Source organism: Onychomys torridus, chromosome 10 (genome assembly GCF_903995425.1).
Source record: "Onychomys torridus chromosome 10, mOncTor1.1, whole genome shotgun sequence".
Lineage (NCBI taxonomy): Eukaryota > Metazoa > Chordata > Mammalia > Rodentia > Cricetidae > Onychomys > Onychomys torridus.
This window is the reverse complement of record NC_050452.1, coordinates 46,513,245-46,538,050: the sequence shown is the minus strand read 5'-3', so window position 1 is coordinate 46,538,050 and position 24,806 is coordinate 46,513,245. Positions and strand designations below refer to the sequence as shown.

The 24,806-nt window shown below is 43.1% G+C and overlaps 1 protein-coding gene across 1 annotated transcript in view; it reads left to right on the top strand.

Moving 5' to 3' along the window:
* Positions 1 to 7,143: 7,143 nt before the first annotated feature.
* The window catches only part of Nwd2 (NACHT and WD repeat domain containing 2), a 165,167-nt gene continuing 147,504 nt past the window's right edge, over positions 7,144 to 24,806 (top strand). Inside the window, exon 1 of the mRNA XM_036201341.1 lies at positions 7,144 to 8,363. Within this exon, the coding sequence (XP_036057234.1) occupies positions 8,213 to 8,363 (151 nt within the window). The 5' untranslated portion in view covers positions 7,144 to 8,212. The remainder of the gene's footprint in view (positions 8,364 to 24,806) is intronic.

Sequence of the window (24,806 nt, the reverse complement as noted above, 5' to 3'; positions counted from 1 at the left end):
TATTCCCTTCTTCAAAGTGTAAATGACCTAACAATGTCTGCATTGGGTTTTCTAAATTTAGGACAGAGGATAATTTACATTTATGAAAGCAGATACAGGAACACACATGGTGCTACTCTGTTGCTAATTCAGGCTAAAGACCTATGATGGGCTTGTTATCTTGAGAAGTCAATATTATTAAATAATGAACATAAAGCAGGATAAAACTAGAAGAGGAAAAGAAGATAGTAAACCTATGGGATTTTTTTTCCAGAAAATAGAACCCACAGAATTGTTATAAGAGAGATTTGCAGAATGATCACTCATATCATCTTGTTAAAATGAAAAATGGTCCATGTCAGTTCACATGGGTTTAATCCACAGCTGTTGGGTCTCTAGCTTTGCAGGCTACAGTCGAACATCATGGTCAGAAGCATATATTGGAGCAAGCTGCTCACATCCTGGCAACCCAGAAGTAGACATGGATGGAGTTCCTGTTTTGTTATCCATGTCCTGCCACTTAGATTAACTACTCATTCCATACTTTAAAGTGTTGTGACTTTCACATCCTTGGAGAGATGGTAGTAAGCTATAAACTATGGCAGAGGAGGAGAAGGAAGAGAAGAAACAAATTACATTCAACTTTCATAGGGTAAACATCTAAGAAAAACATTTGCTCCATCACAGATAAAAGTAAATTCAACACACAGTCAAGATTAACAAGATTCTAATTGCATACATACAAGCATTTAAGCAGTGAGAAAAAGTATACAATAAGTGACCCAAGCAACATATTTAAAACATGTAGGCCATGCCAGTATTGAAACAGCTTAAATGGAAAAATTTCTTACATTTTCTTGTGGACTTGGCATTATATAGTGAAAAGATATAGTCTACTAGAATGGTGAGATTAATCTGAATCCCATTCTTGCCTTGTGCTTACTAGCTATCTGCACTTAGACAAACCTGAATTCTCTCAACCACCTATGCCCACTGCTCCCACTTGGATTTGAAGAGTCTCCCAAACACCTGTTGGGTACAGGCTTGGTCCCATTTTCTTTATATAGTAAAAAATCTTGACAGGTGGCGCCTAGGGAGGTTTTAGCATATTGGGGCCATGTCCTTGAAGGGAGTCAGTCTCTTCTCTCTTTCACATTCGACATAAAGGAAGCAGCTTTGCCACACCGCATTCCCATTCTCCACCATGATGCGCTGACCCTCAGAAGCTCAAAAGCAACATGGCTACCCTACTGATGACTTAAACCTCCAATCTGTGAGTCAATCAAACAAATCTTTTCTCTTCACCTCAGATGTCTACCATACTAGAGGAAAGCTAAAACACCCATTTACCAGACCAAGCTCTTGATAGGATCCAAGGATGTGGAAATTGACACAGTAGGTAATGTAAATAGATGGTGAAGTGAGTCCTGCCACCTAAGGAGAGTGTTTTACACTCCATGTGGCTTAGTTTGCAGAACCATGGGCATGAATTTTATACAGCCACAAATAATTTTTTTTCAACATGGCCAAATGGATCTTATCATTGATGTGTGGATTGATGTTCAGAAATCTATTAAATTTGGTGATACTGGTAATGTTTCTTGAGCTGCTTTTCCATACAGAAATTGAGGTGTGGAATATCTAATGCAGAACTTACCTCATGGGGTTAGAAATAAAGTGAATTAGCATGTATGAAAGTGCTTCATAAAAAAAACACAATTTTCCAAGTAGGTGTCAGGTGATGGGAGAAGGTTTCTAAGGTGCATATTTGAGATTGTCGTAGAGGAGAAACCCTGGCAGCTGTAAAGTGAAAATAAAACTTTTAAATTTAGAAATATGAAATAATGGATTATTTTTATCGCAAAACTTACTTTCTTCTACTTTGGGTGGCATGCATAGGGCTCTCATCGCAATGTGTTTAGAAGGTTGTAAGGAGACTGATCAAAAAATACATTAAACAGATTTGGAAGGGGTGGGTATAAAGTTAGAATTTCTGAGTCATGAAAACATCAAATAGCGCTTCCTGAAAGGTGTAACTTTATTTAAAACTCGGCTGCTGCATTTGCTCTCATGCTGCAGACACCTCTGAATCAACCATCTATGTTGACAAATTGTTATGCTGACAAATTCTCACATCTACTGAAAATTTTGATTTTGTAAACAAGTAAGTGGGTTCCTGATGGTCTAGCTCATATCCTGGGCTGGAACTTTGGGAAGTGGAGTCTTCTTGGCTTGAGTGACTATGTATTATTCATTTCTCACATTAGCAAAGCAGAATCAAATATTTATCACCAAATCAGAAAGGCACTGGAAGCATGAGTGTAATATTGTATCTAAGATCTTGCCTCAAGCTAGGGAAACACAAACACTGAATGCCCGGCTCCACTGGCTTGAGTCCCTGAGAGAGAATGGAAGTATGTGTTTGTTTGGCTTTCTTCATAACACTCGGGGCTTTAAAACTACCCCCACACCCACCAACAGCACAAACTCAGAACAGCAAGCCAGTTTCCTGGTCAGAAGATTTGATGTATACAGACATGAGTGAACATGTAGGCCCCATTTTTGGTCAAAGCCAAGTCATGTAAGCTCTGACCTTAGGATGTCCCACGATAGTCCCTATCACACATCCAAAAGAAAGGAGCATGTGGCACAGCCTAAATCTGGGTGAAAATCACCAGCTATCACATAAAGGAAGTAGGTGAGTTATATCTGTATATTGTAGACTGAAACAAGGAAATCTCCAGTGGTCACAGGAAGACACATGAACTTTAAAACAGAATACGAAGGGCATGTGTCCAAAAGGATTGACATCCTCCTCCACAGACACTTGCTCAGCCATGTTCATCGCTGCTCTAGTCAAATAGTCAGGAAATGAAAACAACCTAACCTCCCTTCAACAGATGAATGGACAGGATAATGAATACGTGGTGCACATGTACAACAGAATACTCTTCGGCTGTAAAGGAAAATGAAGTCAAGCAATTTTCAGGTTAATGGATGGGTGGATCTAGAAAAGGTTATATTGACTGAAATAAGTAACCCAGACCCAGAAAGACAGAAGTCACACGGACTTGTTCATCTGTGATCCCCAGCTCTGAATCTTCAGATGTGAGTATACAATATGGAGTGACCCGAGAAACCAGGAAAGTAGAAAGGAGCCATTAGGGGTGGTCTGGAGAGGGGAACAGCATGATGCAAATGATACAAAACAGAGAAGGGGCTCCAACTGGGGAAGGATGAGGGAGGCCATGCAGAAGAAGAAAGAGGGATGTGGGTTGTTTGATAAAGCCTCAAGGAGTCATATTATTTTGCATTTACCTAAAATTATATAATAATACATATGTTTGTATATACCTCTATATCATATGAATGTGTTTATGCATCATCAAGGAAGATATGCTACTTGGGCTGACAATGCTCCCCATAGTAACCATGTACTTATAAAAAAAAGTCTCAGGACCAGGCACAAGAAACCTCCTTTCTTTGGTCAGGGTAATCCAAATAACTCCCAAACCAATATAGACTATTGTTGTTGCCTTTGGTTGTCTCTCAGAGATTGAAGATAAGCCCCTATTGCTGAAGACCCCACACACTAATGGTACAGGATTATATAATACAAAATATTGTATTATTTAAGCTAGGTCTACTGAAAGCTTCCTCCCTTCAATCTAACTTCTATGGTATCAAAAAAATACTACCTATCTGCCAAGGGAGGAAAGAAATCACTAATACTACCTAGTTGCAATGCCTATGAACTGTAGCAAAGACCAACATGGCAATATAACCCTAAATGTACAATAACAGGCCGTCACATGTTGGCAATAACCAACAGCTATATAATTCGACTTAAGGTCTACTCAACAGGAGGGAAATCATGTCAGGTTCTAGAAACTGAGCCACCTTCCCAGGGATAGTGAAATCATGTATCTTAGAAGAGAAATCTACTACCACCATTTTGACAGAACAGCATAATTTCTACATTCTGAGTCTTATCCTTATCCCCAAAGATAATTGTAGCTACCTCCCTGATCAAAGAAGCTTGTCTCTTCAGCAAATGGCAGCCATAACAAAAATCCACCAGTAGACGCAATGCAGTGATAACATTGTGGGGAGCCCAGCCCCAGTGAACACATCTGCATCACAGCTCTTGCATTTATGGCTCAGGGAATGTCATGGAAGAGGGGTGGAAAGGTTGTTAGAGCCAGAATACCAGAAATCTTCTCGAAATGGATACATAAATGAGACCAGAAACAATGACAACACAAATAGACATGGTAACAGGACAAGAAAGAGGGAAATGTCATGGGGTCCCACCTAGACAAAGAATTACTGGCAACTAATGACTGCTGAGAGGAAAATAGTCTCTCCTAGGGATAAGGCCAATACAAAATGGTCAGCCCTTTTAGTATACACCCATATACACAGTCAAGAAAAATGGACTCAATGGGCTGTATTCAAATATTTATGCACGCTTGTACATACATATATATGTAACAATGATGAGAAAAAAAGCTATCAATTTGAGAAGGCAAGCATGGAAGAAGTTGGAGCAGGGCACTTGAGAGAAGCTGAAAGAGGGAAATGGAAGGGGAAGAAGCTATGTAGTTTTATTTTATTTTTAAATGTATAAAAATAAAAGTAAATAAATAACAACTTTAAAGATGATGTACAGGGGACAATAATGTCTAACACAGGCTGCCAAACTGAAGACAGGACACGCTAGGTGAAGACCCTTAACACAGTATAATTAAATGAGATACTAATTAAAGTTTACAGCAGTGTGCATCATACAGGCGGTGCTCAGTATAGCACCAGATATTCGTTTAATGGAATGACGATTTATTTCAGGGTCATTAACTTTTGTGTCAAGGAGGATAGAGTCAATGAGCAAATGACTCTTTCCAGCCCAGTGGATGGATGGGACCTAACTGTGATCTGACCTTCTCACAGGTCAGGATTATAAAGGGCTGGAGTGAGTGAGAGCAGAAAAGGAACCTGCCTCGTCAGCGTGGTCTTGGACCCACGTATCATGACTTCTTTTTCTTCCCATTTCTAGATCCTTTCAATTCTCCTGTCTGCTTCTGGAATGGTATTGATTTCCCTGTGTCGCCAGGAAGTAAGAAGTCAGAAGAGTGTAGACCTGTGTGATCATCTTGAAAACAGAAGGGACAGCCTGCCTTCCACATCTGTCCATGAGGTCTGGGCAGCCACTGTCCAGGTCGTTAAAAATTTCAGCCAGCTTCAGACTTGGGCAGGTAGAAAACAAGATTTACTATGTTGCAACAGTCTTTGAAAAGAACATTAATACCGGGATTCTGGCTCTACTGTAGATTAATTATATGACTTTGTATTAGTAATTTTTGTTTTTTCAGCCTTTCTCTCGTGTGCAAAAATGGGATAGCACTTCTAATATTTACTGAAGAAGACAAAATGTTAAGACATTTTAAACAGAGATAAAAAATTAAGTAGCCTGGACTTTATCTATGCAATGATCAATCAGTAATATAATTCCTCGAGCTGGGAAATTATAGGAATTAACACTAAAATCTCACCACGGTGGCTAGCCTCTCTCTCTTTTGTGCCATCTGCACGCTGAGAAATTAGTCTTTGTTTTCAGACTGCTAAAAAAGAGATAGATTGGGAGACCATAGGAAAGGGTGGGGATGGGGGAAGGGTAGGTGATTCTGTACATTTAAGCAGAGGCCTGCCCACTCCTCAAAAGATGTTCTGTTCTAACCCCAGCCAAGGTGGTGATGTAGAGACCGCACCGCCAACAGTGACAAAGTCTGCAGTGACTCGGGCAGATGCTGAACTTCAGTCTGTCTACAAGTTAATTAGGTTACAAAGGCTGCCAAAAATCCCAAAGTCATTCAAAGAAAATTCAACACCGAAGCCAGATCTGAAACTCTGAAACAAAGGTCAGAAGACGCAAACACTGATCTTGATTCTAAGAACAGAGACGTAAATAAGGGGGCGAGGGGGGGGGGGCGTCTGGTAGGTGACAATCTGTAAACTTCTTATCCATGTTTTATAACAGCTAGGAGATGAGGCTTAATGTGGTCCTGGCTCCTTTCCTGTCTGTGGTAGATATGTCTCCACAAAGGGCTGGAACAGAGGCCAACACTGTTCGTTACCTGTTCCAAAATTCTCAGTACATAACCAAGGGACATGGAGGGTGAGAATCTCTGGATGTGGTTCCTGACCGAGCATCTTCCCACTTGGAAACCGTGATTCTGTAGAGATCATTCGCTACAGTGAATTAATTGAATAGATGGCTGGGTTATATTCAGGGCTTCTTTGTGGGTTCCTTAAAATGATCACACAGTAGCCAGAGATGTCTGTTCTAGGCTCTCAGGAGTAGCTGGAGCCTTAAAAACCTACAGACCCATTTCCTCCAAAGAGGTTACCCCAGAATATGTGTTGGGTGTGAGGCACTCTAAGCCTATAAACAGCACTTCACTGCCACCAGCAGGACCCAGAGGAAGTGCAGGCAGGCGCTGGGGATGCCAGAGGATGCCTAGTATAGGAGTCTTCAGGTGGGAAACTAAACCTGTCACGGAGGAAACGTCACAGGACTTCACACTGTAGTTCAGGCTGGCCTGCCCTGGCAGTGGCAACAATCTTACTGCCTCAGTTTCTAAGAGCTGGTAATTACAAACTTGAGCCACCACGCCCAGCTAAGCTCTGCACCCACCCATCCATCCTCTCCTCAGTCTCCAGGGAGTGGGGGTTTCCTCTCTCAAAGACTGGTGCTCCTGCCCCAAACCAGAATGAGAGATTTGAAGCCCAGGTTCCAACCCAGGCTCCAAATACTCCCTTCTCTCCTGCATTCCCACCCTACCCCCCCCCCGACACACACACACACACACACACACACACACACACACACACACACACACACACACAAAGGTGACAGCAATTTTACAACTGCGCTGACTTATCTGCATCCCATACCACTTGGAACCGTGCAAAGTTCAGCTCCCACCCTTGCCCCTGGATGCACAGTCGGGCTGGCTGGGTTCGCCTCAAGTGAAGCCGACCCAGGCTCCTCCACTGACTTGGTTAAGCAACTTAAATATAAAGGGACCCCAAACTGTGCTTCCCCCCACCCCCCGCACTTGGCTGGCAGTCTCCCTCTTGTAGCCTCCAGTGGGGGCCAAAGCTCACACTCTCTGAGCTGGGCTCCCCACGTCCTGCAAGCCGTCTGGCTCCTGAGCCCACAGGAGGGCGAACAGCCAGGGAAGGCATCTCAGTGGGAGCAGGAAGGCTCCCCGGGGTCCTTTAGAGATTTAGAGAGAACTGCCCGCAGAGATCTGCTCCCAGAAAGGGTCCGCCACCACGCGGGGAGGACCACGTGAGCGTCGTGGCTTAGCTATAAAAATCCCCTGGTTCGCACGAGCGTGGGGAGAGAGCGCAGAGGCGAGACAGGGCCTCCCACGCCACAAGAGGCAGGGCGACTGTGACCCTCCTTCCTCAATGCCCGGAGCTCTGATGCTCCAGCCCCTCGTGGGGTATCGAGGCGCGCTGAACTTTGGGGACTTGGCAAAGGCGTGCAGACGCCCGCGCGACTGGATTCCCGCAAACGCTCAGGGCTTGTTTGACCTTTAGGAGAGTTGGAGCGGGGAGGGATAGCAGGAATCTCGGGCAGATCGATCTCCTGTCCTTCACTGAGGGAGCAGCCGGGAGTTCTGGAGCGTGTCCTCGGAAGAAGCCGGGAGGTCCCCGAGCTGCCCCCCAGCCCGCGCATCCACACCGCAGCCGCCCCGTGAGCCGCGTTAATTCTGCGCTACGGGAGAGGCGAGCCCGGATCGACTCCCGCAGCCTTCTCCTAAACTTTGACCTGCTCGGGTCGCCCGCCCGCCGGGTCCCCGCGGAGGGCGCGGGCGGGGACACGGCTACGAGCTCCAAGAGCCGAATGGGCTCTTCCCAGCGCAACCAGGCGCCGCCCGCCTAGCATCCTCTACGCTGACCTCTCGCGCTGCGGCGCCGAGCCCTGGGCAGGAGCCAAGGCAGTCCTCAGAGGTGCAGGAGGCGACGGCAACCCGAGGAGCCCAGGGTCCCTATGGCCACCGCCCGCGGGCGGCTGCTGAGCGCAACGGAGCTTGCGGGCTGCGCCCGGGGCTCCGAGCGGTTCTGAGCTGCGGCGCGGGCCGACCTCGCCCTCGCGGGGCCGCGGAGGTTCAGGGAGCGGAGGATCAGAGGTGGTGGTGGCAGCTGATCCTCCCACAGGGCGATGTGGCCGGCCGGCGCGGGCACCAAGCTGCCCTGTCCCCGGGACTCCGCGCTCCGGCGGGCGGCGTTCTCCGGGAACCTCACCGCCCTGCCTTCTCACCTCGTACCCGCTGGCCGCAGCGTCAGGGTCTTCATCAGCGCCAACCCTGAAGGTAAGTCCCTTGACCCTGTTTGTCCGTGGGTCGATCCTTGGATCGGTGAGGGGACGAAAGTGTGCGGGGGGGCCTCGCAGCCGGGTGCCCTTCTACGCTCCCTGCCTCCCGCTGCAGCCCCAGAGCGCGTGGGAATTTCATTCCAATCACTTATTTTTCTTTAACTCATCCGCTTCCCTGCTGACTTCTAGGACACTCTTGTCTTCCCCGAGTCAAATGAGGAGATAGCCGAGGCATTGTTAGTAGGCGCTTTCTAGAGGATCCGTTCTGCTTCTTCCACCCAAACCCTTTGCCTTTCTTCTATCCGTTTCCTTTGCCTGATAATCACAAACGGTAGCCGAATAGGGGCTACCTGCTGCCCTGTGTTCTCACCCAGGCGGCAACCATGTTCCTTGGAATACAGGTTTTGCAGGGATGAAAGTTGAGAGGACACAAACTCTTGGAGGTCCCAGGACATAGTGGCACTCACCCCAGCATAGAATTAGTCCTGGACCACCGCTCAGATGAGCTCAACTCTGCTGCGTCTCCAGGGTGGAGTTCCTGCTCGGGTCACGCACCTGCTAGGTGCTCCACGGAAACTTGTTGGTTTGCGGGCTTTTGCAGTTACCATGACAGCAGGAGTCTTCAGTTCTTAAGGTTAATTTTCCTTCCCAGTGGGTGGTGGGAAAAGAGAAGATGCGTTTAAGAAATTGGGTACAACTTTAGGGGGCAAATGGGAGTGGCGTTAAGAAGAGGTTCTTTTAAGTTTATATAAGGCTGGTGTACTCTAACAAGCCTTGGGCCCAATTTAAAAAATAAATAAATAAAGTTTACACTGAAGAGTTTGCCCAGTTGAACATTCAAGGCGCTGGTTGCCTGTAAATACACTCTAAGAAGACAGAAGAAGTAACTTTCTGGAAACAACCACTTCTAGAGGGGAGGGGTGCATTATTGTAAATTTCTGGTCATGCTTTTGTGGTTACAATGGAATGAGGAAAGAATCAGATAAATAACACACCGTCATTAACAGGAGAGTTCTATGCTTAGAGGGAAGAGGGCCTGACTGCCCTCCCCTGAATTTACAGCTCGCTTTCACAGAACCTAATAAAGGGGGCTTTGAGAGAGAACTGGCGACATTAAAAGTCATTCTATATCAAGTGTACCATCCAGGAATTCGACATGAAATCTGGATCAAATAATCATAAATGGGGAGCTTCATTAAAGTTAGGGTTTGGGACATCTGCAAGTCCCAGCAATAATGTCTGAAAGAATTGTATTAGACAGTGTCTAGTCTTGAAATTTTCAATTACCCAAGACTGTCTCAAATGCCACGTGGATTGTTTGCCCTGCTGTGAAGTGAAACCCACTAGAGCATTGCCTTGTCCTTTGAGCAAACTGCTTCTAAAATACCACCCTGAGTGTTGTGTGAGTGCTATCAGTGGGCAATTTGTTTCTTGCTTTAAATACGCATTTTCTACAAATGCATGATAATGAACTGACGTCAGCTTACTGTGGAAATTGAAGCAAGATTAATCTCATTTTTGTTACACCCGTGAGTGCATATTATTCTCCAAACCCTCAACTTAGTTGCACTAAAAACTTTAACACACGCTAAAGCCCAGCTTTAAAAGCAAACACAAGGGAGATACCAGCCGTGCCTCCTGGTCACTGATTTTGCTGGATGGCTTCTAGGCTGATGTTAAAGGACCAGAAACATGAAGATTGCTTGAGAAGCAGGACTTTGAATTTTATCCAGACCGAAGAGCCAAGGGCATATTGAAAATAGGCAGGGATGGGCATTTTTAATGCTCTCAACCTGAAGCCTTAAAATGCTGGGAAATGCTCCATCCGAGGCAGCACTTTACCATGGCAGCTTTATGGATTCAATTTAGAAAGCAAATGCTTGTGTTTTTGTACCATCCAATATCAGACTCTTGGACAATGCTAGAGATGAAGAGCCCTTTCCCTGTCAAATTAAGACAAGGGACATTATCTCATTATTTCCTTTACAAGCAGAAGCCCAGAATAAAAAAGCTGTTTTGTGCTGAAGCCATAGTAGTCTGTTTCCTCCTGTTTTGTTTTGTTTTGAGAAACCCAGCAAGAGTCTTGCTGGGGTGGTTGTTTTGGGTAGGTACTGCTTTACAAAGCTTGTGTGGAACTGGAATTTCCCCAGTCACCATGATGGCAATATGTGTCTTCAGAATGAGTAATTAGTTTCCCATGCATTAGCTCATGCAATTTTGAGTTCATCCTCCAACGCTTCTGAGAGTGGTAAGCAAAGGGATTCTTCCTATTCTACAGGTGAGACAACTCAGGTTTTGTGCTATGAAGTACTTTTCTGGATCCATACAACAGAGTGAAACAGTCAGATCCCATAGAAAACTCAAACTACCTATTCTGCTGCTCTTTGCAAGTCTAGGCAGCATCCAGATCCCTGTTAATGCCTCATAACTACATGGCCAAATATGATGGGTAAGTGCTGCCCAGAATCTTCTAGCTCCAAGAATATGAACAACTAAAAGGGAACACAACTGCTCCAGCCCGCTTGTTCACACTGAGAGATAGTCATGGGACACAGAAGAGAATCTCAAAGCATATTGAACTGTAATGGACTTACTTGTACTTCTTCAAAAGTCTATCCACATCTGACCTGTCTTTACTATATGGACAATGCTGGATACTTATCAGGGGAGGCAATCATGTCACTTAAATGGATGGACTTCACTTAGTCTCACTCCCATTTATCTATGCCATCTTTCTAAATCCCTGGAAGTTTTCTAATCATGTAACTGCTGTCTCTCTGCCAGAACAGCTTTTATACTTCTTTGGAAACATGCTTTCAAAACATGTACAAAACTGGAAAGGAGAGGATCCTGCTTGGGTCTCCCCACTTATTAGAAGGGAAGACCTTTCATATCCCATGCATCCATTCTGAACCAATTTAGAGTAAAGTAAGTAAAATCTTCATTCAGACAAAAGAGAAGATGTTGCCTTTGTTATTGGCAAAGGATGATGCAAGCCCACAGCCCTTTAACCCATGATCTCCTGGATTAAATGTGAGTTGGTAATCTCTTCTGTCTTTGGGAGAGGAAATGAGCATTTTTATTAAATTTGTTGGATCTGGACAGCAATGCCATATATGTGTCTATAGGAATACACGCCTTCACTTTAGTAAATGTTGTACAGAGCTTTCCTAAATGCCAGAAATGTCTCTTTGCTCTAGTAACATTAGTCATGGGTGATGGTTGAGTACAAAACAGTGTGACTAAGAATCTAGATTTTATTCATTTTAATAAATTAAATGATACAACATGACTATCATTTAATGAATCTAATTATATACACATGTGGCTATTAAGTCAGTGGTTCTCAACCTGTGGGTCACAACCCCTTTGGGGGTCACATATCAGATATCCTGAATATCAGATGTTTACATTATGATTCAAAACAATAACAAAGTTACAGTTATGAAGTAGCAAGGAGATAATTTTATGGTTGGGATTACCACAACATGAGGAACTATGTTAAAGGTCTCAGCATTAGTGAGGATGAGAATCATTACTCTAAGTAGATAAAGACAATAAGTAGCTTCATGTTAAATAAACTTTTAGTACTGACTTGTGGTCATTTTGGGATATGGAATCACTCAAACTAGGAACAGTCTATTGTTCACTAAGGTTTGGGGATTGTGTGCTTTATTGGAGAATGTGGTTTAAACTATGCATATTGGGTTTCCCAAAATCAAATTCACAGCTACACAGAGTTGACCCTTTTCAAATCTAAAATATGGATGAGAACAGGAATTACAGCTTTCCTGGAAATATGAAAAGAAGTTTCTGGGCTCCTGGGCTTACATTTCCCTCCCAAATAAAGCCACCCAATGAGGACAGAGTAAGTTATAGCATTGTGTGTCCAGGGCTGCTGTGCTAGTACACCTCACTTCACATGTGAACAGAAATTTGGAATAAATAAAAAAAATCATCAACATTCATTACTGTACACTTTGACTTAGATTTTTAAAGTGGTCATCTTTGAGTATTGTGTACTCATACCTCGCTTTGATGGCCAAACAATGCAAGAAATCCACGGGAGTCTGCTGGAGGAGTATAGGGAATTTACTAGGATTAAACTGAGGAAATACACTCATGAATACAGAACCGAGTAGACAGCTGAAGTCATCCTCTAATCTGAAGGGGAGCAAATCCACCTGGCAGTTCAGTCATACCAGGAAGCAGGAAAAAGAGAGAAGGGACCTTGTGACCCTTTCTTTTTAAGATGTCACATACAATTGCAAGAAGCACCACCACCTTTGGGCTATATAGCCCCAGGTCATGGTTGGAGCAACTACCACCACAGTCACATATTCAGACCATTCCCATTTACTTTTCTTCAGTCAGTGTGACTTTATAGCTTCCCAGAATCTTCTTCATGGCTTGAGACTCTCAGTTGGAAATCTTGTTCTCCATTTTGATGAAGTCACAGAAAAGATGACATCCTGCCTCATGTACGCACATTGTCCACAACCACTGGCCATTTTAATAAGTTTGCATTTCTACCTCAAACAAAGAAAGATCTGGACCAAGATTCAGATGAGACCTGCAAGAATTCTTCACTACTTTTATTCTTACCTTTTATCATCCTATCTCATGGCTCCCTTTTTTTCTGTCTTTGTGCATTACCAAGAAAAAAACTGTAGCAAAAAGCATACATACAGACATCTCGATACACCAAGAATACCTTTAAAAATAAAGAATATTAAATGAGAATATGCCAACTGTGCTACTTCATGATAAGCATACATGGGGCATTCATAATACACAGATGCTAAAAGTCTGCTGGTTGGGTCTCCTTGGTCCTTAAGCAGACATTATTGGGGAAAGGGGGAGTATTAATTACCAATAGATTTAGTAGGCTTATAAGCCAAGCTTTCTGGGTTTGAATTTCTAATTTTCTACTTAATAAACTATTTCTGAGCAACTCCTTTTTTTGAATATTTAAAGAATGGTTGTATTTTTTTATTAAGACATTTTCTATTCATTTTACATACCAACCACAGATCCTCCTCTCCTCTGGCCCCCTATCCTCTTCCCCCAATTAATGCCCCCCTCATCCCCAACCCATTCCCACCTCCTCCAAGGCAAGGCCTTCCATGGGGAGTCAGCAGAGCCTGGTATATTCAGTAGAGGCAGGCCCAAGTCCCTCCCCCTGCACCAAGGCTGTGCAAGGTGTCCCACCATAGGCACTGAGCTCCAAAAAGCTAGCTCATACATCAGAGACAGATCCTGATCCCACTGCTGGGGGCCCTTGAGCAGACCAAGCTACACAACTGTCTAACTTAAGCAGAGGGCCTAGTCCAGTACCATGGAGGATCCACAGCTATTGGTCCACAGTTCATGAGTTCCCACTAGTTTGGTTTGATTGTCTCTGTACATTTCCCCATCATGATCTTAATGCCCTTTGCTCATAGAATCCCCCTTCCCTCTCTTCCACTGGACTCCTGGAGCTCAGCCTGGTGCTTGGCTGTGGATCTCTGCATCTGCTTCCACCAGTTACTGGATGAAGGTTCCATGATGATGGTTATAGGGTATTTACCAATCTGATTACCAGAGTAGGCCAGTTCAAGCACCCCATCACTATTGCTAGTAATCTAAGGTGGGGTCATCCTTGTGAATTCCTGGGAACTTCCCTAGCACCGTTTCTCTCTATCCCCAAGATGTCTTCCTCTATCCTGGTATCTCTTTCTTTGCTCTCCCACTCTGTCCCTGTTCCAGCTTGACCATCCCATTCCCTTATGCTCTCATCCCCCATCCCCACCCTCCATCGGCCCTCCCTCACCCCCAGTTTCTGAGCAACTTCTTTAACTCCTTTGTTCTCAGTTTTCTAATTCCGTGAAGGAGGATAGGAGGATAACAGCTGTAGCTGCATGGGGTTAGAGAGGAGGGTAAATAATCAAATACACAAAAGCACACACAAGCGCTGGCCACGTAGGGATCAATAAACATGTGCTGTTTTTTCATTATGTCATTTTCCAGTGATCTCCAGGTACTGTATAGGTGTAACTTTGATAGGAATGAGGTCTGTATCTGCCATTAGTTAGAGCTCAGCCTAGAAAAAGAAACCTTTCCACTCCAGAGCTTTCATAGAATTGGGTGCTTCCAAAAATCTTTGCAAAGTTTACAGAACAATAAATAAATAAATAAATAAATAAATAAATAAATAAATAAGCTACCATGAGGCATTTAAGTTCCATTGCAAAAAGCTACCACCTAGAGGACAGAACGCTGTAGAAGTGCCCCGTGGACAACAAGTAGCTGGCAGTCACTGCAAACCGACATGTCTGCTAAAAATCAGATGCCAAACGCCATAAGCAGCGGCAGCAGAAGAACTTCTCCATTGTCTTCGCATCACGTGCCATGCGTCTCCAGGGAAGATAACACACTGGTCCAGGGCCACACTATCAGTGCGTTGTTCTCCATGTGTGGAGGGACTTATGGATGGAGAAAAAGAAGTTCCGGATTCTTCACTGTGCATTTCCATTTACATTTCCGCACTGGTCATCTGCAAGAGTTTCATTCTCACGCCCAGTTTTGATGGGCTGGTGTGGTGATAGATTGTGCACCCTAATAAAATTTGCCTGAAGATCAGAGAACAGAACAAGCCACTAGATTAAGCACAGAGTTCAGGTAGTGGTGGCACACACCTTTAATCCTAGCACTTGGGAGGCAGAGATCCATCTGGATCTCTGTGAGTTCAAGGCCACCCTGGATTACATGAGGTTGCTTCAGACTAGGAGAGAAACAGAGCCAGACAGTGGTGGCACACACCTTTAATCTCAGCCCTAAAAATGAAGTAATATGGCAAGCCAGACAAAGGTATATAAGGTATATGGAAATAGGAATGGAAGGCTCTTTAGGCTGGAGCCTTTTGGGTGAGGACTCAGAGGATTTAAGTCAGAGGATTCATGGAGTTGGCAATGTGAGACTTGGCATGGCAGTGGCTTATTCCTTTGTCTCTCTGATCTTTGGGCAAATTGTATTAAGGAACTCAATATAACACCACAGACTGGAGTTGCATATGGATACCTGCAACAGGCAAGTCTAAGATTTTCTATGCTTCCAGCCCATACTCTACAATGGAGAGGATGGAAAGAAGGGGTAATGGATCCAAAAACACCAAAAAAAAAAACAATGTAGAGCCCAGGAGAAAGCAGACACATGCATTCCTTCAACCAAGGAAAGTTCCTGAACATTCTATTCTATGTGGATGCCTTTCCAGTGCTTAACACACAGCTGTTATCATACAGACCAGGTCTCTGCTCTCGTGGAGTTTATCTAAATACCATAATGTACATGATGAGTGGGGTACTAAAGATACAAGCAAAGGAACATCCAAGAAGCACCATGGAGAGTTGCATAAGCCAGTTTTTTTGGGGGGGCGTGGGTCAGAGTGAGGAGCTGGGAGGTCTTCCCATGGGAATGGATAGAGCTAGGGTACAGAAACCATTCTACATGAAAATCAAATATGAGGCAAAGTAATGATGAGATCACCACAGGAAACAGAAAGAAACACCCTTTGTTACTCAGCAAAGAGATTCTAGCTCTTTGAATAGGAACCGAGCTGATACCTTGTGATAACACTTAAAAGCATGACTTGGACCATAGCTACAAACGGATCTCACCTTCATGGTTTAATATACCAGCTAACCAATCTTTCAGTATTCTTTTTATACCATGGTATTGGCCTTCTCACTTTCTATTTTAAAAGATGTCTGCAGGTTTGGAGTCTCTGTTTCAGCTATCTGTTGCTATTAATCAACCCACTCCAAGACATAAAACCTTAAAACAATGACTTACCATTTCATACTTCTGTGATTGGGAACTCAGACAAGGCTCACTGTTCATGGGTGTTAACATGTGGCCTACTCCATAAAACATGAGTTTGAAGAAGAAGGTCATGTATGCTCTCGGGGCACAGGTCAGCTTCCAACAGGTGCTGGTGTGCTAAGATGCCTGCTTTCATCTTCTCTGGGTTTGCAGTTGTAGAGAAGGGAATTGAGATACAGAGAGTTGAGGAGACTCGGAGACCTTCCATCAGGACAGAGAACCACCTCCACCACTCAGAGTGGATATTTGTTTCCTTTTGAACTTTCATATGCCATTACCCAAGACATGTTATGATTCACATTAGAGTTAGAGTTTTAAACAGTACAAACACTGTGGTAAGATGGGCAACAGAAAGCTGGAGCATAGCTCAGTGGCTCAGTGCTTGCCTTACAACACAAGTCCTAGAATTCACACCCCAGCAGTGAAAAACAAATATAAAGACGATGATGATACATCAAGAATATGAGATAATTATAGCAAGAGCCACAAACAAATATCAGAATGTGTCTATAAGATGGGAGCTCGGCATGGCCTTGGGAATAGTCATTCCATCTCTTTAAATAACTGAAAAATAACATGTTAAAAACCTCACAAACATCTTTTTAAATGGCAAATGTGAGAAGTTCTACAGAATAACATGAATTAATTGAATTTAATAAAGTAAGCCTAAGGGTTCATTTTTTTAAAAAATCAGGCTGAGGACATTAGTATTTGTTGAAATGCTGGAAAAGGCACTTTATTGGAAAATTCCTAGCAAGAATTCACATGACAATACCTATTTTACTGACTCAACAAGAAAATCTTCACAAGTAATCGCTTTTGTGTCTGAATATTACATGAACTCAAATCCAAGGCATCCCAGCAGAGCAGTTATGCAGGCATTTGGACATCAAAGACTACCTGTTATCAAGCATAGACCAGGAAGAATAAGCAATCCAGCTTCAGGTTGCTTTCCACTAAAGATTTCTTTTAAATTTTTCTGTGTTGTCATGTGACAACTTAAGCAGAGAGAAAGGATGTGGGTTTGCTCAAAAGTCATGGAAGTGCTACATTGTAAAATATGTCTAGAAGAAATCAGGGTGATACTGGCATGGAGACACCTTGTATCACTTTACCTTTCCTAACAATAATATGTTGAACCGAAAGAGTAATTCCTCAAATTAAAATGTGTTGGCTGATGCATAATTGGGCAAAGATGTTATGTGATAGAAACTTAATAAAAAGGCCAGGAACTGCAGCTCAGAATGATAACAATACCCTTCTAATTAAATACTTCCTTGAAACCTCATTTTAAATCAAAACTGTTTCAAAGACTGTAACAGGCACTCTATTCAGAGTAAAGCAGGGCTGGCAGGTGTCTCACTCCTATAGGGATTGCAGAAGTGAAACCATCTTAAAACAGAAAGAGTATCCTTCACAATGCTGTCACTACAGCAGTATCTTTGAGAGATTCTTGACACCAAATCTTTTTCTTTCTAATGTTATTCTAAGTATCAGCTACAATGTTTTCTAGATTCCCATTGTGTCTCTGCATAGACACAGTTGGCATGGACAGTCACAAAAGAAACAGGAGATAGGCATTGCTGCCTTCATTTTTTAGACCCATATGTCTGAGACACGGGAAGCACAACTGTCCAAAAACACAAACACTGCATTTGTAAAAGCCATGCTCATATGAAGAGGCTGACTGAAATGATTGGTGTCTCATGTCTTCATTAAGCATGAGCCACTCACATTTAGTCAAAAGGAAAGACTCAGGTTAACTGAATCTAAGAATTGACAGTCTCCTCTAAACTGCAGTGGGCAAGTGGTCTGAGTAGCAGGAATCTTAAAGAGTCTTATTAATAAAATCAAACCTGAGGCAGATATTGAGATGAATGTTGGACGATCGGAGAAGCAGAACAAGCCACACCTTCCTCACCTTGACAGTTCCTCAGCTGATCCTGTTTCCTCAGACTGGATGCTTCTGAGTCCTCATCTGAATGGGTCTCAGCTAAACTGTTGCTCAAAAGCCTGAATGCTTAACCAGCCAAATGCTTAAGCAGCCAAATGCTGCTAGTTTCTGATCTTCACACCTTATATATCTTTCTACTTTCTGCCATCACTCTCTGGGATTAAAAGCTCACTTCTTGGGATTAAAGACGTCTGTCACCATGCCTGGCTGTTTCCAATGTGGCCTTGAACTCACAGAGATCCAGAGGGATTTCTGCCTCTGGAATGCTAGGATTAAATGTGTGAGTGCCACCATTTTCTAGCCTCTGTGTCAAGTGGCTGTTCCATTCTCTGACCCCAGATAAGTTTATTAGGGTCAACAATATTTTAGGGAACACAATACCACCACAGGTCTGGCTGCAGGTTAGGAGAACAAATCCAGATCATGAAAGGGGAGTTGTTCAAGACAATGTCAGTTCTAGAAATACCAATAGAATCTAAAGCAACCAACAAGTGATCAAGGAATATGGCAAAAAATGTTTAAATTTTCCTAAGTGTAAGAAGCAGAATCACAGACTTTACTAAGATAGCCAAGACTCAAAAACTGCAAGTTATAATATGTCAAAAGTCCTAGAAACTAATTATAAGGATTGCATGGGAATGAGAATTACCTGAATGATGCCTTTACTATTGTTGTTATTGAATAAAATGGTCTTGGGCACATAGAAAGCATGAAGGTGGTGGGAAATACTGGGCTTGACTCCCATGATAAAGTGAAGATGGACAGAAAGGAACAAAAGCAGTAAGACCCCATACTGCAGAAACAAGGGAGGGCTGCCAGGATCTGCACCCACATGCAAGGTTGTGGTGATATTTTGTGTATGCTCTATCTAATAAAGCTTGCCAGAAGATCAGAGGGCAAAGCCAGCCACTAGTCAGTCAGAGAGGCCAGGCAGTATTGGCTCACACCTTTAATCCCAGCACTTGCGATCTCATGCCTTCGCTCCCAGTACTTGGGAAGCACACATGCCTTTAATCCCAGCACTAGGGCAGTTGAGAGAGGAAGTGATATGGGTGGGCAGAGGAAAGGAAATACAAGGCTGGAGGAGACAGGAGCTCAGTCCTTTTCCGCTGAGGCGATGGTGAGCTGAGAGGGGCCTTGTTCCTTTGTGTCTCTCATCTTTCAGCATTTAACCCAGTATCTGGCTCTGGGCTTTTACTAAGACAAATTATGATTTATGCTACACGAGGTCATAACTGTTCCTTAGCAATGTGACCTGTGAGTCACAGAGAGCTGGGAAGAAACAATGCTAAGAACTTCCTGGATAATTTTATGATTGGGCCAATATGCTGGGAACAGCCTCCATTTTACATAGGAGGTTTGCTTCCAGATGTGTCAGGGTGGATGCAGGAGTTGCTTCCTGGGGAAGAATATTGCTTCCAGGGAGGAATTATTCAGTAAAAATAAGTAATTGTGAGAGGTGAGAAGGGCCTAATTAATAGCCATCTCTGAAGAATAGGAGTTGTACATACCCCAGAAGTGAAGTATGCCTCATTTCTGAATCATCAGAGAAGAATCTGGGGCCATATTAAAGCTGATTGAAAAAGAAAGCAATGGTTGATTAGTAATGCCTGCCGTGGAATGAAGACTAGCATTTATCATTCATTATACTGTACAGTATATTTTTTAATGTAAACACTGTTGGGGGGGCAGGGAGAAGGCAATAAAACAGGAAAAAGAGAGAAAGTGTTCATTCTACTTCCTTTGGCCAAAGCAGAGGAAACAGGCATACAGAGAGGGGGTTATACTGGTGGGGGGAAAAAATAACTGGTAAGAAGTTCTTGCTCAGATGACAGAACTGATAGAATCACAGCTTCCCAAAGGGAGAAAGATGTGTCGAAACTGTTAAATATGCTGAAAATGCACTTGTCTCGAGTAGAACCTGCATGCCAGGCTGTTGCTAAGCAGAGTGGCTTCAGCAAAAGCTCCTACTCAGTGGATGGCACTCTAGAAAATGCTAACTAAAATAAGACCCAGATGCTATTGAGGTCACTGTATAATAAGAAGATAAAGCTTTAAATGATGTAAAAATTCTCTTGTAAGAAAAGTCTTCTAGGAACGCCAAAAAGACATGAAAATCCACAGTTAATTTTAAGCCTGCCTGCCTGATTCATAAACCTGAATAATCTATTGCTTTAGACCATCTTCTGTTGTGACAACAAAGTATTCTGCACTGGAGATTTGGAGCTCCTAGTTCAGGGAATCAGGAAACATGGCACCCACATTTGTTTGTCTCTGATGAGGATCTTCTGTCTACATCACACAGGGCCAGTCTATTCATGGCAGAAGTTTATGGAGGAGGGAGAAATCACACAGTGAAATAAGGAACCAGAGTGATCCACGGGCCAGGCTTGTGCATTTTACCATGACTCATTCTCTTGGGACCCAGTGATAACAGCATGAATTTCTTTTGAGGGTGGCACCCTAGTGACCTAGTGACTTATCTACCTCCTGCTAGCTCCCACCTCTTTAGGGGACTCCAGTCTCTCAGCACCACCACACTGGGTCCCAAAGCTTCCAGCAAATCAACCTGTGGGAAATTGCTTTATACAAAAGTAATGTCAATAATATTGGGATTATGTAACAGAAAGGAAATTATCCAGACCCATTTCCCCCATGAAAATATTTTCCTGGTTTTCTTTCTGTTGCTATAAGAAACACCATGACCAAAAGCAACTTGAAAAAGGAAGAATTTGCTTTTGCTTACAGGTTAGCAAAAGAAGTTGTAGCAGGAACTTGAGCAGGAACCGGGAGGGGACAGAAACCACTGGGGACTATTGTTTCTTGTCTTGCTTATTCACTCACATCCAGCTACCTTTTATTATATTATTATATGGCTTAGACCCACTGGACTATTGCATTGCCCACAGTGGCTGGTTCTTGAGATTCTGACTCCATATTTCCAGAACATGCCCCACGTAAAAAGCCTACAGGCTGGTTTCATGGAGGCAGTTCTTTGTTGAAGTTCCGTCTTCCCAGATGTGTTAACAACCAAAGCTATCAGAAGTCCACCCTTTGTCAACTTAATGCGCAAACACATTACAGTTAAACCATAACAATTCCTTTTCTTCAAGGTCCCATGTTCTTTGAAAATTTCAATACTTTGTAAGCCTAAGGTGTCTTTTAAAACTCAAGCCTCTTATCTGTGGAATATCAAAAACAAGAGGGAAGAATCCGGGAATAATTGCAGTCAGATCAAAGTGAAACTGAAGTCCAACAGTGTCTATCAGTGGCCAACATCTAGGACTTAACCGTGATTTTCTGGTACCAAAAGGCTTGGGTAGCGCCATTTCTTCTCTGTCACCTGAAACACATGCAGCTTGTCTTACAAGCCCAGGCTAGCTCCATACCTGAGGTGTCCTTGGTAGACATCCCTGACACCCCAATATCCTGAGTCTCCACTGCAACTGAGATTGTACCTCTGCTCCTGGCTTCTCTTCTGGGACTCTGTACCCCGCCACATGGTGCCAGGCCTCAGCTACTCTATGATCCCTCAATCTTGTCTCTCTCATGCCTTTAAAACCAGATGGGCAACTTTACACTTGGCCAAGTTCTGCTAGTAACTTATTATGTAATTTTGGTATCTCCCAGCCTCCATGTGCTAACCCAATGGGAATACTTCCCAGAAAGTTTTCACCTTGGTGATGCTGATCTCTTACCAATTACAATTTATTTCTCCACTGGCCAGAAGGTTTCACTTCCTCAGTGTCTTAATCCAAATTATCCTGTGAATACCCCTTATGGAGACTTTGCTTCCCCCCCATGAAACTTAACAAACCAGGCCTCCATTGTCTTCATTTCTCTCAACATTGTTATTTACCAGGCTCCCACAGAGTAGCCCACTAAGCTCTGAGCATGGCTTTTCCATCCCAATGTTCTAAATGCTTCTATTCTCAAGATATGGTCAGGTTCATGACAGAAACAACCCACTCCACTTTCTGATGTAGCCTGTTTTTCTGCTGTTGTCATAAACACCATGACAAGAAAAGCAACTTATTTCACCTTTCAGGTTACCATCCTTCATCAAGAGAAATCTGGGTAGGAACCTGTAGTAGAAACTATGACAGCGAGCTCCTTCCGGCATTGGTCCCTGGCTTACATTCAGCTACCTTTCTTACTCAGACCAGACCCAGAGGCCTGAGAAATGCACTACCCACAGTGGGCTGGACCCCCGTACATTAATTAACAGTCAAGAAGATGCCCCCAAAGAATTATCCACAGGCCCATCAGTGAAGACAATGCTTCAATTAATGATCTTTCCTCAGTTGTGTCAAGTTGACAACCAAGAATAACCATCAAAGCTACTTCCATTAGCAGGTATCATCTTCAAGGTCATGAGAGAAAGAACATTCTTAAATCAGGCAGTTTTATAACTTAAGAAAAAAACTGCTGAACAAGAAGCTTTATAAAGTGTCAAGAGTTTTGCAGACAGGCCACATTAGGAGGTGAAGGCTGTGACTTCTCCTTTTGAATTTGGATTCTGTTGACTGTTCCAACTGATAGAACACAAAAGAGGCACAGAACCAGTGTATGTGGGCTAGGCTTTTAGACACCGGCCATTTCCACAACTATTCTTAGTACTTAGAACCCTACCACCTAGTCCAGGGGCCTCAATAGAGATCCACTAGCAGCCAATACCACCTTCTTCACAAGTAACGTGTGCTGCATTGGTAGTGGCTCTATATCCCAAGGCAAGACGACTGATGATATACGGAGAAAACTAGACTTCCACCTCAACCTTCTGCAAACTGCAGAGTCAAGAAGAGTAGCAGTTAGTACATAGCAACATACAAAAGAAAGTAATGAAAATAAAGCAGATTCATGGACAGGCTAATAATAAAGAACTAGGCAGAGCGGGTGTCAAGGTCCTGGTTTAGATCTCAAGATTTGTTATAAGCTTGAGTACAGCATTTGGTCTCTTCCAGTTCCAATTCTCTTCTGAAAATGGGGGGCAATAATAATCACCTTAAAAGCAATTATGGAAAAGAAATGGATGTTGTATAGAGCATCTAAGCCAGTTCCTAAAACATAGTAAGGACTCAGAAATTATATAGCAGAGTGTGTTTAAAAGCCCTAGAAGATAGCTAAATGGACTACAAGGGAATGAGGTTTACTTGAATAAATTCTTTCTTCCCCAACTTCTTTTAAATCGCGGCACAAAATAGGCTGTTAGCCCCTGCCTATATAATCATGAATGCTTTTAGCTGGAAGAGGCCACTTAAAGACATCATATTTTTAAAATATTGGTTTGAAACATAAATATGACTTCAGCCCAAGCTGGGAGGTATTACATTAATAAGTTATTTCTCTACTAGAGCAGAAACTATCAACTTCCTTTTTAAAAAAAATGGGCTGCCCCCCAAAAAAAAATTTAAAGAGACAAGTCTTTGAAATGATAGGTAGCAGACAGAGATCAATAGAATTACATTCAAAGAGAATGAAAAGTTAGCACTTTTTAAAGAAAAATGTGTTAATCTCTTCTTCTAAAAGGTATGATTCCTTTCACATGTAAAAAATGGTCCCTTTAATGTGGCTTTAAGTCTACATAAAGACTTTTCTGATTTCTGTTAATCTTTTAAACCTTACTGCACAGTTTGATTACCACCGATGTTCTAAAGCTATGTTTAATGTGAGAAAGACTGTGCCTAATAAAAAAAAAAAGGCAGCCACCATTGTCTAAGAAGTTTTTATGCAAATCTCATGCAATATTGAAAAGCTATGTTAATTCCAAGTAGTTACTATTTCAAAAATAACCTAGTCAGTTCTTAATGAAAATTGATTGTCCTCCTGTGCTTCTGATGGCTGCTGTAAGCCCATGTTGTTGTGACAAAAGAACATAACTTTTGTCACAGGTGTGCATGTTTATGGGTACGTGGACAGGGAATGGGAAGAGGGTTTATAGGCTGAATGTGACAAGGGTCTACTCAGACACCTGATCACTGGTTCTGCTTCGCAAAGCAGGGAGTGAGTGGAAGGAAGAAGACATGGGCATTCAGGAATTTTGAAGCACAGAGCTTCTAGCTTTGGAGCTTGGTCTACTTTGAAGCATTGGAAATCAGAGGAACCCAACTGCTCTCACTGTCAGGCAGTCAGCATGCCACATCAGCAGGCTGTGAGCTCACTCTCCTGAGCAGGTGTGTGATACCTTAGGAAGAGGAAATGTAGAGCTTAGTCAGATGTGTTCATTTTTACTGAGTTTTTAAAAAGATACTCAAACGCATCAGCCAGTTACTTGTCCTGGGTTCTTATTGTATAATCCTTTTGTTTTTTCTTTACCTGTTTCCTTCTGGAAAATTACTGAGTCTGTCTCCACTAAAAACTCTTACTGATCACATAAGTGAGATGGAACAGACCCCTGCTCCAAAGGCAGCTGCAATGGAACAGTCACAGGTGATCTAGTGAACACCCTGTTGTCCTCAAAATGGAGCAATTCCTCTCTGCTGGTACCTACATGTGAAGAATGCCAGGGCATGAATTTTATCTGATATCAGATTCAGCATTTATCAGCCATGTGACCAGAAGCAGGTGCTAGAATATTCCTCAACAACAAAATCCAAACCAAATGTGTGTTGGTTTCTTTCCTGTTTC